Source organism: Stenella coeruleoalba, assembly GCF_951394435.1.
Source record: "Stenella coeruleoalba genome assembly, chromosome: 2".
Taxonomy (NCBI): Eukaryota; Metazoa; Chordata; class Mammalia; order Artiodactyla; family Delphinidae; genus Stenella; species Stenella coeruleoalba.
In genome coordinates this window covers 23,566,544-23,579,489 of record NC_137147.1, presented here as the reverse complement: position 1 = coordinate 23,579,489, position 12,946 = coordinate 23,566,544, and the positions used below count along the sequence as shown (strand labels likewise).

General features: G+C 39.2%; 1 protein-coding gene across 1 annotated transcript in view; it reads left to right on the top strand.

Moving 5' to 3' along the window:
- LOC307182405 (neurexin-3-beta) overlaps positions 1–12,946 on the top strand; it is a 1,521,800-nt gene that overhangs the window by 644,688 nt on the left and 864,166 nt on the right. Inside the window, exon 12 of the mRNA XM_079913629.1 lies at positions 8,935–9,054. Within this exon, the coding sequence (XP_079769755.1) occupies positions 8,935–9,054 (120 nt within the window). The remainder of the gene's footprint in view (positions 1–8,934; positions 9,055–12,946) is intronic.

Sequence of the window (12,946 nt, the reverse complement as noted above, 5' to 3'; positions counted from 1 at the left end):
TCCCTTGAATAGAATAACAATATCCATGGACTTTTCAGAAGTAATTTTCTAATTCCTCTTTATTTGCAAGAGGGGTATTCCTAGAGAGGAAAAGATTCCCTAAAAGCATGTTCATTTAAGAAAGGACCTGCTCAACTATAAAAGAAATATTAAGTTTGATCTTTGGGGAGTGAGGCAGATGAGTCATAATCATGAAAAATAAAAAAAAATAGCTCTTTATTGGTTTAGGGGATTAATCAGAATATCCTCTCCCTACTTTCCATTATAATGCCCCTTAGCAGCTTCTGTCTTTGGAGTTGATGGGCTTATTTTCTAGAAATGTAAGTTGTCCCTCTGCCTAGATGATGGGCATGTGGGTAGGAGAGGGCCATGTATTAATCAGATTTGGTTCCAAGCGCTGCGTATCTTAAGTAACTCAGTAAACGTTTTGAGTTTGGATACCTTGAAAACCCACAGATTCTTTCAAGTCATTTTAGGTTAAGAGTTGGCATCAGCCAAATTCTTCTAACAGGTAATTCTCCAGCTTTCCTTACTGCGAGGACCATAGTTCCTCACTTCATTTTATCCAAAGCTAAGAGATGTATTACTTTCTCTATTGTATTTTGTGTAGTAAAGTGTAGTGTTTGACCTCATAGAAGTCAGTTCCTCAAAGATGGTTTGCATTATGGGAAATAATAAGAGAGACAGGAATTAAATGGAACTTTCCACAGTGGTTTCTGCCTCTTGTCTCTCAACGTTGCATGACAGAGGTTTTTCACAAAAGAACTGTAACTATGACTTAACTACCTCAATGTGTTCATTTCTGCAGTCCTGACCAATTACACACCCAACTAAAATGGGTAGAAATTGATTTTCCTTTCCAGCGGAATTGAGAATACCCTTTATTTTGAAGGTTTCCTTAGTTCACGCACATGCTAAGGGTATTGTGTCTCCATGATGATGACAACCTTGCATGACATATTGTTATCGCCAGTTCATGGATGACTTTATAGATCTTATATATGTTATCTGATTCAATCCTTATACCGTGTGAGGTAGAAACAACTTCTCCTTTATATAGATGGGGAAACTGGGGCTCAGAGAATTTAGGTAATTAGCCCAAGGTCACATTGCTAGTAAGTAATAAAGCTGTATTTTAAAACTTATGGCCTTTCCCCTACTGTACTATATGGTGTGAGTCTGGATTTGCATATTTCCAAAGCAGAAGCAGTACAGAGATAACCAGAGAGTGTCCAAGTGTCCTCCAGCTGACTTTATGATAGCTGGTTTTCATAGCAATACTATTTCACTAAGTTCTAGATGATTTGTGCACTATGTTCATTAAAACAAAGTATTTTAAATTAGCTGGCTTTTTGTCCAGCCTGGCCTTAGAAATCCCTTATCCCTCTCTCTCTTTTAAAAAATTCCCTCTACTGCTCCAACAAGCTGCTACATCAGTGCTGAGAAAAGAAGGAAAAGCAGAAAATGAGGTCCCAGTTTACATTTTCTGAGGCAGCATTGACTTTTGAGGACCTGTTCATGATTTTAAAGAGAAGGGATGATCTAATCATTTGACCTATATTACGCAGGCACCCTCTGAAGACAGGGTGGATTGAGCAAGATGGCTTTATGATGACACCATTCTCTCACCTTTACACACACTCCAACAAGGGCAGGTATTACTGTTACCTCTCTTGTCTGGAAGTGTCACGTGGGTAAATGGCTTTACTCACCAAGTATAATTACTCTTCGCTGTGCATTGGCCATTGAGGGAAGTGCTGTGCTAGAGCTGGCACCAGCACAGGAATTTTCAGGAATTTTGTAAGCTGCTTGGCATCATGTAACACATATTCGCTTGAAATTGGCTGTGGTGGGAGTATTTTGTGCCATGAAAATCAGCTTACATAAATGTTACAGATCAGGTTTTATTATTATTATTTTTTTCCCTCGGAGTTCTAGTTGTTAACAGGAACACAGGAAATCAGAGGCCACTGGAGATAAAGAACTCATGAAGGCGTCTTGGTTTCAACCAATTCCCATGCCCATCTTGACTTATTTTAACTCATTGTATGGTGAGAGGGCTGAAGTGATTGAGGAGAACCGGGGTGTTATTGAAACTGTCCCCATGTCCCACAGCTGTTGGATTTTATCGTTGGTCTTTTTCGCTCAGCGCCCTAACCAAGCAACTGTTTTGAACCCTTGCTTGAGGAGAGGAAGGCATAAACACCTGAGCATGCTCGATGAGCCCTGTCTCAGTGCCTTTCTGAGCATGAGCAAGGCATAGGTCCTGCCCTCAAGATGAAAAAGTAAGATCTTGGGAACACAGCTGCTCTTAGGTCTTTCTGCCAATGAAATTTTATAATAACATTCAGGACCCTGTTCTCTGACTTTGCTTAATCTTCTGTAAAGTGGGAACTAGAGCATTCACTTCTCAGCTGGCTCTTTATGAAGAGGGATGCTTGACACATTTAAGGATCATTGCTTTCTTATTTTAAAATTAAATAGAAGTGAGTTGGGTTTCTGCCAATTAAAAGGGATGAATCTTATGTTGCCTGTAAATGACTCCCTTTGGAAAACCCCAGAGGACCCAACACTGTAAATGTAGAAGCGCTTTGAGAGCTACAGAAGTATCTTTGTTGTAGGGACCAGTACATACTTGCAGCTAAGTAAGGATAACCTCATCCCTAATGTCAAGAATACCTTTCATGAAGCCTCAACACTTTAATCCTTATGTTTTAGCAATAGAGACTGTAGGTTGCTCAGGAAGTTGGTAAGGATCTTTCACACATGCACACACGTGCACAGATACATATATCTATGTATATTCATCTTCCTTTTTTTGTTCTTTCTTTTTTTCTTTCCCACTCAATTACTGCTCAGTCATCCTTCCTCTATGAAACCATGTAAATTTTAAAATGTAAAAGCGGAAGGGTTTATGAACTTACAAACGTGGGAAATAAAATTGAACGTGGAAGATATCTCTTTAAGCAGCCCATGGCAGCTCGCATACAGCTTCTTCCCATGGCAGCTGGGCCTTATATGGGGCCAGCAAACCCTTTGACTGGCACAGAGTTCTACCGTGGTGACGCTTCACAATCAGGTTCCAGTCACAGATTCTAAGCCCTTTGACAAGCACCTCATGCTGTGTGATTAAAGATGATGAATATTGTTATACCAGCCCCACCTGGTCCCACCAGTGGGCTACCAGCCTTGCCCTTTAGGATAAATGGATATTGGGAATCAGCCCAGATGTATCATTCCAGGCTCCCCCACTCACCAAGCCTATCTTTCCATTATGGCCAAGACCAGCTGGTGCTGGTTATTTATCCATTTTAAACGGGGATGTTTGAGGCATAGGTTTGGTTAAGTCCTACTTAGGCATTAACAGATATACACTCTGATACAAGTGTCCTGTGCTTCCAACAGCACTTCTGTCTCAAGGACCTGCAAGTAATAAAAGGCAGTCTGTCAACTTTTGATTTTTCGAGACCTTGAAGAGGAGTTGACTGAGTCAGTTTGCATGTACAGCAAAGGTGGATTTGAGCAGTAACAGGCATGAAATGACTGTCTGGGACAATTCTTAAAAATAAAAACAACCCCAGATTCAAGCAGAATAATGAGAAATTTGTGGCAGCCATCAGAGTTATCATATGAAAAAAATAAAGAAAAAAGACAGTGCAGTGCTTTCCGGTAAACTAAAAACAGAGCTGGGAGTTAAAAACCGAAATACCTACAAACATCATTGACAACTTACTTAGTCCTTTCATGCATACTTCTGTTGCCTTGTCACTTTCCCTACTACACAAAGAAAGTCACCATCCGTTCTCAAAAGAATATGTGACTATTTTAGTGAGGATTCATTACATATTTAATACATCAGCCCTATACAGGGAGTCCCTGAAGCTTTAGTGTAGTTTGTAGTTACTATTAATAATTTAAAAACTTTCTAAATATGTAATTCCAAAGGTTTATGTTATCTTAGAGTATCTGGAATTTTAGGTTGATTTGGAAGAATGTTTTAGATAAAATTATTAAGTCTTCAGAAATATCTGTTATGTTTATAAACATACACATTTGATATAGATTTTTGTTCATATACTTAGACAAAACTAGATCTTCCTGTTTATTTTTAATTGAATTTTGAACTGAAATAGCATTTGAAAATGTTCTTTGTTAAAACAGCCACATCCTTACATTAAATGTAGGTTAGAGTACTCTTGCTAATCTAATGGCAAGACACACACACACACACACACACACACACACACACACACACACACACACACACACACACACACACCCACCCACCCACCCACCCTCTGGTTTAGGTGGATCAGTTGTAGAGTTAGCACGCGTGGGTTGGGTTTGAGACCTCACCCTGCTACTTGTTACCCGTGGGACCTTGCAAAGAGATCACCTGACGGTTCTGTGACTTACTTTACTTTTCTGAAATCCTTGCCTTCCAACTTGATCGTCAGTCAAAAAATTCTTTTGTTTTTGAAGTTCTGGATGTCTTCCATGAGAAAATCGTTCCTGTTTCTCTGATTCTTTAATACTTATAATTGCTTCATCATGTGTTTATGAAGACTAAATAAACTAGTATCTGAAACACGCTTAGTACATTGTCTGGCACATGATAAGTGCTAGGTAAGTCCCTTGTTTTGTTATTGTTATATCCTTGGTCTGATTCGTATAAGATCAAATTATATCAATGGATGTGCAGTCGGAAACATTGTTTGAAGTTTTTCTTTTTCCTTTTTTCCAGAGCATTTTGGTATGTTTCTTTACCTTTTCTTTTTTCTTCCTTTCTTTTCTTCTCCCTTCCTTCCTTCTCTCTCTCTCTCCCTCCCTCCTTCCCTCCTTCCCTTCCCTTCTCTTCTCTTCCCTTCCCTTCCCTTCCCTTCCCTTTTCTCTCTCCCTCTCTCTCTCTCTCTCTCTCTCTCTCTCTCTCTCAATTTTGAAGACAGTATGAGAATATGAGAAATAGATACAGATATAAGATATAGTGTATTCAGGAAGGGATGTCCTTAAATAGTTTGAAATAAGAAAAGGAGCTTATATTGCCATTTAGAAAGTGTTTTAGAGTCTAGTCCAAACTTGTATTCATTCAACACAGTTATTGCATACTGTCCCTGGGCATTGGGGACCCAAGAGCCTTTGTCCCAACATCTGAGATTAAATGAGTCTAATAGTTAAATCAGAAGAGGAAATGTGGTCAATTAAATACCACCACTACCCCCAAAATGTTTGGTGATACTTGTAAATTCTATGGATAAATTAGTTAGGAAAACCACATGGCTTTAAGTCACAAAAGAATGACTTTATTTCTTTATCTTTTTTATTCTCTTGTTTTTTTTTAATTTCATCTATTAAGTAGAAGTACGTTTTTATTTTATTTTTTTAATTTCTTCCAACATCTTTTGAATTTTCTTTTTTTAAAAAAATTTTATCAGAGTATAGTTGATTTACAATGTTGTGTTAGTTTCACGTGTACAGCAAAGTGAATCAGTTATACATATACATATATCCACTCTTTCTTAGATTCTTTTCCCATATAGGCCATTACAAAGTACTGAGTAGAGTTCCCTGTGCTATACAGTAGGTCCTTATTAGTTATCTATTTTATATATGGTAGTGTCTTGTTCTTTCTTTCATTCAATAATATTTTCTGAGCCCCTACTTTACACCAAATACTTTATCAGAAACTAGAGCTATAAAAGGTGAGCAAAACAGACAAGGCTTCTGCCCTCAAGGAACTCATATTCCAGAAGGATGAGATAGACAATAAAGAATTTAATAAATAACTTAGTTACAGTTCATGTAATTGTTGTGAGTTAAATAAAGTGGGAAATAGGCTGGAGAGTAAATGAAATGCTGATGGGGACTTCCTTAAATAGGATAGTCTGAAGAAAGATCATTTTGAGCTGAAACTTAAAGAAAAAATGAACCAGTCATTTGAAAATCTGCAGGAAGGACATTTCAGGCTATGGGTTGGCCAAGAGCAAAGGACCTTGAAGGTAGGGATGGTCTTGAAGTGTCAGAGCAGGGGTCCTGGCACGGAGCAGCTTCAGAACCACGCAGAGGGCTTGTCACAGCTCAGGTTCCTGAGCCCCGCCTCCAGCCAGTAGGTCTGGGTGGAGCCTGAAAACATGCATTTCTCACAAGCTCCCAGGGGATGCAGGTGCTGTTGACTCTGACTCAGGCCCACGCTGTGAGCACCATTGTGTTAGAGAGGAATTGGAAGGAGGAAGGGATGGCTGGAGCGTGGTGTGCTGGAGGTGAGTGGTAGGAAATGAGTCTGGAGGAGGAGGCAGGGGCCCTGGGATCTCACCCTAGAAAGGAAGTAGGATTTCTGGCTCAGATGGATGAGAAGTCATTGCAGGTTCTCCTGGTCTTCACTGAAACCCTGAAACTGCCCTTGTTCTTAGACGATTACCGTGTAGTCAAGTCTTTGAGGGTTATCCGATTCTGAATGGCATTCGCCCCTTAATGCGTGGGAAACAAATCCCGTGGACTTTGGAAATGGCCTGTAATTCCCTCTGTATGGGATTCCGACAAACGGGACTGATTGCTTGCTTTGCAAAGAACCATTCTCCCATGCCCAGGTTTTAGAAGTATGAGATAATGGCAAATCCGGGGGCTGCAATTCAGATCAGCTCCACATTTACTGAAACACTCTCTCTGCATCTGGCACAGCGTAGGACGTAACCAAAGCATAGTACATGCTTTCTAACTGTAGGCAGCATTCACTCTTTTTGGGACAAATAGTAAAAAAATGTGAAAGAATTAGAGGATTCTGTAAGCAGAGTACACTGCCATGTGTAATAAAGTGTTAAATATTATCATATATAAACGTTAGTGATGCGGATAATACGTGCCGTGGCCACTAGGAAGTGGGAGAATTGTTGTCTGAAGTTACTGGGGAATGTTTGATATCCAGGAGGCATTTTAGCTGGTCCTCAGGAAATGGTTAAAATTTGGCTAAAGAGGAAGAGAAAGACATGGGAAAACTTTTGTCTTCAGATTCAGTGAACATGCAAGGAATTAGTGTTTTCCCAAAGTTTTTGCTGTTCTGCGGCCTTTCAAGGGAAAGCTTTCCATGTGTTTCTGATTCTTGAGCGCAATTGAATTACTAGCCATTGTCTGGTGAGAGCTGTTTGGTCAGGGAGCCCCATGGACTTCTCAGAAGCTTTTGTCCTTTGAAAGAAGCTGTCGTGATTTGCCATTGTTAATGAGCCTTGTACTACACAATGCTCAAGTTTAAGACCCACTGAGAACATGACCGTGAACCTCCTTTCATCTCCACATGGGGGAACCACATGGCGTATAGCAGCTGCAGAAACCCAGCAGCTATGCTGCTCCCCCAGTGTTAGTGATTGTCTTTAAGTTTCTAATGTCATATCCTAACAGCTTTGTATTAGGAGTGATGGTCTGTACTGCTTCTACCCTTCATGAATAAATACAAAATGTCTTGCCACCCAGAAGACAACCCCTTTGTAGTCATGCATCTCTTTTGAATATGCATCCTTAGGACCCGAAAGGCTTATAGTTCAATATTCTGTGCCTGTGTGAGGCTTAGCCTGGAAATTGTGGAATACGCACTTACTGCAATGGATATATTTTTACTGTGTCAAGTGCTTTTTTGCATCAGATCCTGACTACTACATTTGATGAGTCAAAGGGCCCACCTCCTTTGCTGAGGCTGTCTGGGAAATTCATGGAGTTATCCTGAATATTAAGATATTTCCTGTTAGTTTAGATAATTCCAAAGGTGTAGGTTTATCTTTAATGCCAAGATAAAGGCAGAGGATAGAAGTGAAAAAGAGAATGGTGAAAGAGAGGTCCCAGGATGACCTAGGAAAGATGGCAGTCTGTAAGGCAGAGATCAACAAACTTTTTCAGTTGCTCACTCATATCTGCAGAAGGTTTTGGGAATGTCCCCAAGGTAGGTGTACTTAAAGAAAATGAACATAATTTCTAATATTTTCTTCCTGTACCTCAAATACACCCTCTGGCATGTGCACACTCTGTTTGAATGCATTCTTCTGTAAACCTACAGCAGCAGTGTGGTGCAGCGCACTGGTTCTCAAACATTAGTCTGCATCATAAAATCCTAGAAGCTTGTGCAAACACAGATTTCTACCTCCCCCCAGAGTTGTTTCTAATTCAGTAGGTATAGGGTGGCCCAATAATTTGCATTCCTAACAACTTCCCCGGTGATCTGGTCTGAAACTATGCTTTAAGAACCCCTGAGGTAGTTAGTCTCAGAGTTAGTTTACCGAAGTTGGACATCAGGGTCCTTTAATTATCCAATGTGTGACCTTGGGTAAATTAGTTTAGTTCTGTGAGCTTAGTTTTTAAAATCTGTGGTACAGAGGTAATCATAATTCCTTACATTTTAGGGTCACTGGCGAGCTTCATGAGATACGCTAGACAAAGTGCTTATCACCCAGTGCTTATCGCCTACAAAACAACAATACATGCTGGCCGCTTTACCCTCCTCCTCCTCCTCCTCGTTATCGTCACACATCTTTCTAGTGTCACGAAGTGACTGTAAGAACTTTTGTGCCTTAATTCACAAGCATCATGGGAATGCATTTTTCTGCTTCAGCATTGTTGCTTTAGAAAGACCATGCTCCGAGTGAGATATCTTCCTACTTGAATGGTAGAGATGAAGCTCTTTTGCAAAGTCTGCCAAAAAGAGAACAGTGTGTTCAGCCCTCTCCCTTCTGTGTGTAACTGTTGATAGTTTGTGGCTAAGTGTGTATTTCTGTTGTCTTATGTAGTGAATTCTTCTTGCATGGTATAGAGTTGACATTTTTGGCAGTTGTGTCTTTGAATGTTTTGGGGCATGAGAATAGTAAATTCAAGTGATTGCTTTGAATTTGATTAATTTTAACACGTTTTTCTCTCTCTCCTTTTTTCTTCTTTCCTGCTCTTCTTATGAATTACTAGGACCAAGTACCACCTGCCAGGAGGATTCATGCGCCAACCAGGGGGTCTGTATGCAGCAGTGGGAAGGCTTCACCTGCGACTGTTCCATGACCTCCTATTCTGGAAACCAGTGCAATGATCGTGAGTACAACCTTTTCATGCTTGGGATATTTTCAAAGAGTTCAGAGGTTTGGAGAAACCATAAGGGACATTACGTAAAAGGATGGCTCTTCTGAAAGATTCATAAGCAATTTCTCATCCAGAAACTGGGAAAATAAAGGACTAATGGTCTAATGGCAAAGCGACATTTCTTGTTCAACAATACTAGATGTTTTTCCATTTACTTACTCCCTGTTTTCTTTAGATTAGATGACCTTTGACAAACAAAACAATTATGACAATATTTTTGTTCTAAGGAGTTCAGTTTTCCATTAATTAAATCATCTGGATAACAATTTTGAGACTCTCCCACTTACATTGCCTAGAACTTGGAGGACATTTAAGGAATGTAGCTATTTTTCAAAAAGTCTGAGTTTAGAGAATTTCTTAGGCCTTCCAAATGATGAAGACATTAAGAGAGTTTATTATTTTTTCCAACTAGAAATGTTTAATGCATTCTCAAGGGTCTTTCAAATGTAGGCAGAGATTCCCTCTGGCTAAATTTATTGATATCTGTTTAGTTTATATATACATAGTCATTCTGTTTATATATATATATTTCTATTTTGTGAGTATGGTTATATGTATGTATCTGTGTATTTGCTTCGTATTGGAAGAGAGCCAGTTGTTATTTTTGTCCACTAGTGATGCTTCGGGTACATCAGCTGTTTTAATTCTAGGAGAAGACCGATTTCATGAAGGTGATTCTAGCACTGACGGTGGAGAGAGTTCAGTTCTGTGGGAATCTATAGCCTGTGTCTCCACGTCCTCCTAACATGGCCACCTTTAGAAATGAGCAAACACTTGAAATCTCTGAATACCAATTGCAAAGTGATTTGTTGAAAAGCCCTGACTTAGTGGGTCCTGCTGACCTCATTTTCTAAATGCAGCCTTCATGGTAGGAGTTTATTTTATCACCTGAACTCATAGTTGTCATCAGTTGGTTTTATAAAAAAGATGCGTAATGTTATCTGAGCAAATACTAAAGTTACATTACAGTTTGTACAAGTGGGAGCAGTCGCCAATTACAATGCTATCTCTGTTATGTCTATTTGGTTTTCCTTGATTCCTTATTTCTCAACTTTTTTCATGTGTGTAGTTGTCTCCTGTGCTGTTTTCCATTTTTTTCATAGGCCTTTTTTCTTTATGTACCCTGTCAGTCTCTTAAGATACACTAAGGAGAAACAAGTGCGGAATCTGGAAATGTAGAGAGAAAATTCTTTGAACCTCATTGATCTAGGCGTAAGCATTTGCCTCTGGATTTATAATGCAAAGGACACACTGTGTGCGGAAGGCTTTGGCATTAGATGGCTCTTTCCAATTATTTGGTATTATTTTCATTGAAAGTCCTGTTTCCATATTTATGATTTGGAAATACTCTTCCACTCTGAAACAGGCAGGGATTGGATTCATCCAGAGTCCCTGAGGAATTGTTCTATATGCTCTTTCTTTTGCCTCCAATTTGTCTGCATGGGAGGCTTCTTTCCTAAGTGGTGGCATAATGCTTCTTTATCCTCACAAGTTTATTCCGTATCACACATACATACCACTCCCAGTAAACCACGGTCAGGAAGAGGCTGCACAAAGGAAAGACAGAAAGGTAAGTTACGCTAACTGCGGTGAACAGGCACAATCTTCAGAAGGTATGTATGCATTTTTTGCTCACTGAAAAGTTCCTTTCTGCCACCCGGGCTAGGCATTGTTTTCTGCTAAAAATCAACCAGGATTCTTTCCGGTTTTCTGTGATTGTTTCTGATTTTGTCAAGAAAAGATTGTGCCTCAGTCTGGGATGAGGATTATTGCATTATCTGACCTGAACAATTTGTCAGTGTGTGATGAAGTACCAGAACCAGGATTGGCAAAGGTCAGCGTTCTTTTGTGGCCATAGCTTCTCATCCTTCAAAAATGTTTCTAAGACATCCAGGTTTAGGGTAATGTATTTTGAACTTTATTCTATAAGCAATGCAGTTGAATTTTTGATTGTAAAAGACTTCTGAGCCCAAATCATTAAAATAATCTACTTGCCTATTCTCCTCTTGGAGAGTGGACCAGGGCTTCTGTGACTGGATGGCTACATGGATATGTGAGCAAATACATTTTAATAGCAGAATGTGGGGAATATATGGAATTCAGATATACATGATGTAACTATGAAGTTCAGATGTAAACTTTTAATGAAACCCAACCAAATATATCAAAATGGTAGGTTGCTTAAAATTGTTACAACGAATGTCTCTGTATTAAAGTATTTGGGGTAACTTCACTTTGGGAACTAGCATCAGAGCCAGTTTGTACCACCTAACAAAATCTGTCTCAATTCTTTACGTCATAGGTTATTATTTTCTGTATCAACCTGGATCCTTAGAGTTGTAATTTGCTACTCCACAAACAACTTCAAGATGATGTTACCTATCTAATACTCTGTGTGCCTACCTCTGTTAGCAAATCACGGTAGCTTTGCTTGCATCAGGAGTTGAGTATTAACCCTCAGTGTCACCAGCAGATTTGAAAAAGGTTCATGCTTATCATGGGCAAAAGCCGTGGGGAAAATTGCAAAGAAAGAAGAAAGGGTAAAATAAGTGAATAGAAGATGAAGAAGGATGAAAGAGAAGGAATATAGAGAAAAGCAGAGATTGCATCTTCTATGAGAGAGCACAAAGATGGTTAATAGTTGCTTTGGTAACATGCATGTCACAGGTGGCCTGCCTTTGACCTAAATAACAGAAATGGGCCATGCATTGTAAGTGGAGTGACATCAAGGAAATCTGGCCTTTACCCAATTCTTGGGAATAGCATGTTTTGTAGAATGTTGCATACGTCTAAAATAAATTATATTCCTTAGAATACTGTCATAAGACCATGTGAATTGGTTAGAAATTCAATCTAATGGCTAAAGTTGTTTTTGCGGGGGAAAACGTTTGAATACTTTCATTTTCCTTGAGCAGTTTCTCAGGACAGCAGATTGAGCCTCAATTAATAGAAATGAAAACGTCTCTATTTATTATTGCATATCCAAGAATTGAAACTTGTTCAAAAGGGAAACGGCTAGACTATGGTATTTTTCAAAATAAAGTGCTCAGTTCATCATATGTAGAAAAGTTAATTATATCTGGACGTGACTTGCAAGTTTCTAAAGAAATGTCTGCATTTTAGAGTCTTGCCCACTTCTTCTAGAATTGGTTCTATCACTTATAACCTTTGCTTTGTTCTTGCCTGTTTGCTAGGTTTGGCATTTGTTTGACAATTTTGAGGTGCTGTCATATAGATGCGGCCTCCATGAGTAGAGTTTACATTTAAAAATTGTGTCTTGTTTAGTATGAATAGACCAAGCCTGCATGGTTTTAACTTTATTCCGTCATTCTTTGTGAAAGCATGGTGGGTTGATGGAGCCAGTGGGGTAAATTTCTTGTTCATTCTTACAAAGATAGCTGTAAAACTGATATGAGTGGTTGTGAAAATATGACGTGTATTCTCTGTAGCTGGTTACCTTGTATGAGAACGATTTCCTTGTATTGGATAGAAAACAAAAATCATCTGATTGGAAACTCAGGTCTAATTGATTTATTAATTGTCTTATCTAGTTTTAAGACATGACTTTCCACCTTTTCATGTAATGGTAAAATCATAGGGAGTTTCATTAGGTGATGTTTCAGGCTGGTTTGAAACTACAATGGGCAAAGTCATCCCAGGAGCAATGTTGAGTTCATGTAGGGTCCAGTAAGATCCATGAAAGGACACACAAGTAACGTTCTCCAAATAATATCCTCAGTTCTGAAAACTTCAAAGCAGAGAGAGGCTGATTTCCCCGAGGGTGAGCACCACCTGCATACCACTTAGTGACATGTTGTAGGGGTTACATTTTAAGAGCAACAAA